Here is a 7,228-nt window from a genome sequence, read left to right on the forward strand (position 1 = left end):
TTCCTGACGGTCGAGAATAGCGATAGGTTCTTCAACGCAGTTCAGTTTACTATCAAGCTCAATGTCATCGAGAGGCACATGGGCCTCCTCATCTGCTAAAAATTTCCTCAAATGGGGCACGTGGAAAGTAGGATGGATCCCCGCGAACTCCTCGGGCAATTCCAATCTAAACGCTACCTCACTAACACGGGACAATATACGGAACGGACCAATGAACCTCGAACTAAGCTTCCCCCCTCTTATGAAAACAAATAATAACCTTCCAAGGAGAAACTTTCAACATAACCCAATCACCAGCCTCAAACACAATAGGCTTCCGTCTTTTGTCCGCATAGGACTTTTGACGATCCTGAGCGGCGTTCATAAAAGCCCTAATCTTATCGAGCTTCTCAGTCGTAGCCTCAACCACCTCCAAACTACCCAGCTGTTTCTGACCAATGGAACCCCAACAGATTGGAGTCCTACACCTCCTACCCTACAACACCTCAAACGGGGCATCCCAAGGATAAGACCCTAAATACGCTTCGACATAATCCATTCCACCTGTAAAGCTTCGTTCTGAACGTTGGCTATCTGCTTCAGAATATCGGGTGTAAGAATAAGCTGATAAGATTTCACACGAATAGGTTTCGGCCTCTCCTTCCGACTCAACACGTCGGCTACCAAGTTAGCCTTACCGCGGTAGTACATAATCTCCAGATCATAATCCTTAATCAACTCCAACCATCGACGCTGTCGCATATTCAGTCCCCTTTTGCTCAAAGAAATACTTTAGGCTCTTATAGTCGGTATAGATAACACAAGGGACAACGTACAAATAATGCCTCCACAACTTAAGCGCAAACACAACCGCCGCCAGCTCCAAATCGTGAGTAAGATAGTTCGCCTCATGAGGCTTTAACTAACGTGAGGCATAAGCGATGACTCGGCCTCGCTGCATCAGAACACACCCAAGCCTGGTAAGAGGCATCAGAATAAACAACCAGATCACCAGTGCCATCTGGTAATGCTAAAATTGGAGCATGCGTCAACCTGTTCTTTAATTCGAGGAAAGCCTCCTATTGCTCGGTACCCCAAACAAACTTAATACTCTTCTTGGTCAACTTGGTCAATGACGAAGCAATTTTCGAAAAGTCGGGAATAAAGCGGCGGTAATACCCCGCCTAGCCCAGAAAGCTACGGATTTCGGACGGAGACTTAGGAGATTCCCATTCATTTACGGCTTCCACCTTTGCAGGGTCAACCAAAATACCACTTGGGTTAATAACATGTCCCAAAAACTGAATCTCGCGTAACCAAAAGGAACACTTAGAAAATTTCGCATACAACTTGTTCTTTCGCAGAGCTTCCAAAACTTCCGTGAGATGACCGACGTGATCGGATTCGCATTTGGAATACACAAGAATGTCGTTGATGAGCACAATAACCGAACGATCGAGCATCGGCCTACACACCCGGTTCATAAGATCCATGAACGCAGGCGTTGCGTTGGTCAAACCGAAAGACATCACGAGGAATTCATAATGCCCATAACGAGTGCGGAAGGCAGTCTTAGGGATATCTTCCTCACGAATTTTTTTAACTGATGATACCCGGTCCTAAGGTCGATCTTTGAGAACCAACTAGCTCCTTGGAGCTGATCAAATAAGTCGTCGACCCTTGGGAGAGGGTACCGATTTTTAATAGTGAGTTTATTCAATTCATGATAGTCGATGCACATCTGCATGCTACCGTCCTTCTTCTTAACGAATAGGACCGGGGCACCCCAAGGTGAGATGCTCGGTCGAATGAAGCCCTTGTCGAGCAAGTCTTCCAAATGAGCCATAAGTTCTTTCATTTCATTTGGTGCTAGACGGTAAGGGGCTCAAGCAACAGGTTTGGCACCCGGTACAAGGTCTATCTGGAACTCGATCTCGCGATCCGGCAGCACATCTGACAAATCATCTAGAAATACATCCGGGAAATCCTGAACAATAGGAACATCACCGACGGTAGCCGCCTCGGTATTCAAGTTTATAGCATACGCCAGATACGCCCCGCACCCCCGCTGTATCAACTTTCACGCCTTAAGCATGGATATGATATGTGGCGTCGCACCATTCCGATCATCGAAGACCGTAATTTGGGTCCCATCCGGGGCCCTTTGACGTACAAGTTTCTGACCACCAACGATCTGTGCATCAACACTTGCGAGCCAATCCATCCCAAGCGCCACATCGAAACAACCAAGCGGCATCAAGTACAGCCGCACCAGAAATCTATACCCAGTCAACTCAATGGAACAACCCTGAATAACCCTAGATATGGAAACGGACTTTCCTACGGTGACCTCAACCTCAAACACATCGACTACGCGCTCGGGTGATCCATACAACGAGGAACAGAAAACGGTATACACAAAACTTCTATTGGCACCAGAATCAAATAATACCGATGCCTGTAATTCATCAAGTAAAAGGTATGTGGGATAACATTACACTCCTACTTAGCTAAACAGTTGCACATACATTCTTGAAGGAGCGAGGAATTTAAGCGGTCAAGTACCACGGAACCCAGAGTGACAGCATGCTACGCCTTATCTAAACAATTACGCGCAAAGCGTTCGAGAGGATGGGAAATGGACAGGAGAATTTAAGGAATGAGATGGACTCTAACGCTAACGGCACGAGAGTTAGCCATATCCTATCCCTACAAAGACGGAACCCTAACATAGTCAAACACAAGTAGTATTCAGAATATGGATGGTAAGGGGAAACTGCTAATAACGTTGATCAAGTGTTATTAGTCGTTTACTTCACCGGCCCGTCCTAAGCACCCCCTGCCCCTAACCACATTAGCATTCTATCTAACACTTAAACACTTAATCACATACTGGAACTTTAAAATTCAAAGGAATGACTAAACAATTTAAAGTTACCTCTTGGCGTGCAGCTACTTGCGGTGAGCATACTAGTCTCTTCTCTTATAGTTCGAGTCCAAGCATTCGGGGATGCTCGGATCCCTCGATCCATGGCTCTGATACCAACTTGTAAGGCCCCGAACCCCGGGAACCCTACAGTTGGTATTCATACAAAATACTAGGCCTTATGTGATGGTCATAACAAGTAATACAATTACACTTTTAATAAAGTAACTAGCCAAACAAAGAAAATTATGAAAATGAACCTGATATAAGTAATCTATGTGCATTCATGCTAGCCTAGATGAATCTGTCTCCTCAAACAACTCAATTGTTTCTGCAAACTCTCAAAAAGTGTAACAGCACACTTCTCACAAATATTAGGATAGGTCTTTTAAACTGTTTGCAAAAATGTTAATTTTAATTACCAAGCCGAGTTAAATAGATTTCATAATTAAATTTGTTAAATGAGTAAACATGTTAAAAGACCTAACTCACTTTCATAGGAATCACGGTTGCATTCAGCGTATGCAACAAACCTTTTAAACCCCCGGGTAGCTCGGGTAGACGAGTTTGGTCTCGTGTGGATTTATAGAAAACTACAACCACAAAGTTTTAATTACAACAAAATATACACATACTTGGATTAACCATAGCAAATCATTAACGCGCTCCAAGTGGTTTGAACGGGCCAGTGGACCGTTATGATTTTTTTATCAGGTCTTCGAGTGTCATGAATGGTTAAAGGTTCACCCGTCTCATAGCACAAGCCATATAAAAATTTCAAGAGTTTAGCCACCCCTCGCATGTAAGCCAAGCAAATCTAGCAAGCCAAACATACCTAGCAAGCCAAGCAAACCTAGCAAGCCACACAGACCTAGCAAGCCAAACAGACCTAGCATGCCAAGCAGACCTAGCAAGTCAAGCAGACCTAGCAAGCCAAACAGACCTAGCAAGCCAATCAATGATAGCTTCTACACCAAACACCAGGAACTCCTAAATTTTTGGTGTGGCATTCTCATACTTAGCTTTTGCTATAATGATGATACGCTTGAAATAAATGATTAGTAATATACAAAGATAAAATAAAATAAAATGTATACATAAACCAAAACCCGGGTTGTGTTGGTGCATTTTCTGTGTGACAACAGCTTAATAGATTAGACGTGTTTGTAATTGAGTTTGTATACGTATATGGTTAGGTTAGGTTCGCTTGACATGGGCCAGGCGAACTTGTCTACTTATATAAAGACAAGTTTGTTAGTGTTTTAGGTAAGAATGTAAGATAAAAAAGACTTTCGTAAGACTTTCCATCCCCATTTAGCCGTATTTCAGAGAGAAGACGAACTAATGGTTCGAGTTCTCTGGTTCTTAGTTTGATTGTATTTGTTAAAATTAATAAAAGAATAGTTTAAAGTGATTGTTCTTGTTATACTCGTTCACTTCTCGTTAGCGTAAACCAGAGGGATTCCGAACCTATGATAATGCGTGCCAATCATGTATCGATCCATTCCAGGGACCTACAATTGGTATCAGAGCGTTTGCTCTTAACTGTGTGGTTTGGGATTGATTAACGAGTGTTTACGAGTTGTTTAATCAAGATTTCCCGTTCAAAACTATCACAGAAATCTATCATCACCAAAAATCTACCCTACTAGTCCTTAACCCTTTTTTGTACCCCTATCTTGGATTTTTGACTTTTTTCGTTCCGCGTACTCGTATCGTCCTCGTATCCCAGTCCCGTACCGGTTCCCATGCAACATAGGAGATTTCAAACTTTCTCAAATATTGACATGTTTGATATACCAAATCTAATTGGCGGGCATCCTGCTGATGCACGAATGTTTATTTGCTTAGATTCACCAAGACCAAGCAATATTCAAGGGGGTGATTGTTAGTGCATACTGTCTAGTGCTTAGGTCTTGTGTAGTAGGTCTTGATAGCTAGTGATTTGGAATGTACGTTGACGTTTTGAACACTTAAAAGACTTATGTGCCGTATAAGTGCAAATCAGCCTATATATAGGTTGATTTGTGGTTGTGTTCATTTGTCCTTATGGTTCGTCTGGTCCTAGTAGTACCTGATATTGTAACTGTCATATCTTTTGTACTATCACTGCTATTAATGAATAAAGAGGAGATTAAAGAGACGTGCACGTAACATTGTATGGTAGATCTCATCGTGGATATTCGTGCACGTCTATATAGCGATCCATAATAAACTTTTACATCCCCATCCAACGATTTACCATTCACACCCAAAAAGATACCTTTTCTAAAACTAATGGAATTATTGATGGAAATGGTGGGGTGATCAAAGAGGATGAGAAAGTGATCGATCACTCCATGTGAAATTGCATGTGAACAACGCAACATGGGATTCTACCCACATGGTAAATGTTCCGTGAAGTCGAACGGTTTTGATGGCTCATGATGACATAAAATAAGAATTGGGTTGATGTTCATTTTAATTCATGGTCCATAGGCAACTTGAGACGAGTTCTTTATTTTTTTTTCCTAAAACAGAGGGTATGATACAAGATTTTTTTTTTTTTAACGACCAAAATTTTTTTTATTATAACTAGCAAGATGCTAGAACCGCCAAATACAACCAACAAGACCGGAGGCATAGAAAGAAAATACAAACTAGGCCTCACCACCAAAAGCAAAAACATGCAACACAAACAAAGAATTACAACCGAAACCTACACCAATCCTCCCAAGTTAACTCTCTTTTTTTGGATCTATGCTTGATCCAAAGATAACTTAGCGATTTAATCTCTTCGTATAGGCCTTAAACATGAACCGTGGCCCCGTTGTGGACCAGATCATTTCGTTTCTTCCAAAGGCACCATATTGTAATTAGGCATATCGCATGAAAAGCTTTTGCTTTATTCTTTGGAGCCGACATGTACCTATGAAGCTCCACCAAATCTTGAACACTAAAAGCATAAAGCGGAGGTATCTTGCACCATTGGGAGATCAAACACCACACCGCTTGAGCTTCTTCACATAAAAAGAGAATATGATCAACCGATTCCTCCTCCCTACCACAAATCGGGCACTCGGTAGAGCTTACCGGAATACTTCTCCTAGCTAAAGCTTGAAAAGTCGGCAGCCTATTAAGTACGGCTCGCCAAGTCACAAAACCCACCTTTATCGGAATCCAATTATTCCATTTAAAAACAGAAACAGGCATGACTAGATCTTTCTGCACCAATATATTTTTAAGATTGCGAACCAAAAACTCACATGAGGGGTCACCGCACCAGAATATTTTGTCATTATCGGGCTCGAGTGACACCTGCTGTATGATACAAGACTATATCGTTATTTAAATTTAAATTTTTTTTGTCTTTTATTTATTTGTGTTTATTTTCTTTCCATGTGTATCTTTTTTTTATGTTACAGATTAGTTATTATTAATTATTTATTTCAAATCTATGAGAGGAAAGTGAGGTGAGATATGTATTCATTTATCAATTTGATGAATTGGGTTGTTTTGTAACTTAACTTTTGACAATGTGATTTTTACATATTTTCCCTTACTGAACACCATAAATTACATACTTCCCCAATCTCTAAACCTTAATTACATATTTTCCCTTCTTCTAACAAATTACTTAATTACCCTTATTTAATTGAAAAGCAAAATAAAATAAGACAAGTTATATAAAAAACCTATAGAGTCAAACCCACATCTCTATCATCTTCTCCAACCCACTTTGATTCTCCGGCGAGTTTCTGGTCTCAATACAACCGACATACCCTAATTCTCACCTTCTCCTCTGAATTCCAACATCTTCCTCCACATAGCCCAACCACTCCGCACTCCTTAAACACTATTCCCTTTGCTTCAACTACAATCACATCAAAAGCACGTCATTCGCCGAAGATGGGTGACGGTGGTGGTGGTCTCCTGAGATGGGATCTGAAAAATCGTGACGGTGATGGTGGTTGCCGGAGATGGGATCGAGCAAACCGGTAAAACAAATGGTGGTTGGCTGCGTGTGTGTGGGATGAGTCAAACCCACATCTAGGGGTGAGCAGAAAACCGAATTAACCGAATCGAAACCGAATTAATCGAAAAAACGCACCGAAAAAACCGAACCGAAACATTAACCGACGGTTAATTTTTTTTTTTTTTTGAAAAACCGAAATTTCGGTTTCGATTCGGTTATCCATTTTTAAAAAACCGAAAAAAACCGAACCGAACCAATTGATAATGATAAAGATTATCAAGATGATGAGAAATGGACAAAACCTTTAAGATAAATAAATAAGAGATGAATGGAGATCGGGACTAAACTTTTAATGCTCTTTAATTTTT

General features: G+C 41.1%; 1 protein-coding gene across 1 annotated transcript; it reads right to left on the bottom strand.

Moving 5' to 3' along the window:
* Positions 1-5,692: 5,692 nt before the first annotated feature.
* Positions 5,693-6,183, bottom strand: LOC143576173 (uncharacterized). Its single transcript, XM_077060329.1, has 2 exons — positions 6,151-6,183; positions 5,693-6,109 (listed from the first exon to the last, which is right to left on the bottom strand). Exons 1-2 carry the CDS (start codon positions 6,181-6,183, stop codon positions 5,693-5,695), a joined length of 450 nt encoding a protein of 149 aa, XP_076916444.1.
* Positions 6,184-7,228: the final 1,045 nt, after the last annotated feature.

The sequence above is a fragment of the Bidens hawaiensis genome, unplaced genomic scaffold, assembly GCF_021521415.1.
Source record: "Bidens hawaiensis isolate Kalapana, Puna unplaced genomic scaffold, B.hawaiensis_p1.1 tig00028013_1, whole genome shotgun sequence".
NCBI classification, from domain to species: Eukaryota; Viridiplantae; Streptophyta; class Magnoliopsida; order Asterales; family Asteraceae; genus Bidens; species Bidens hawaiensis.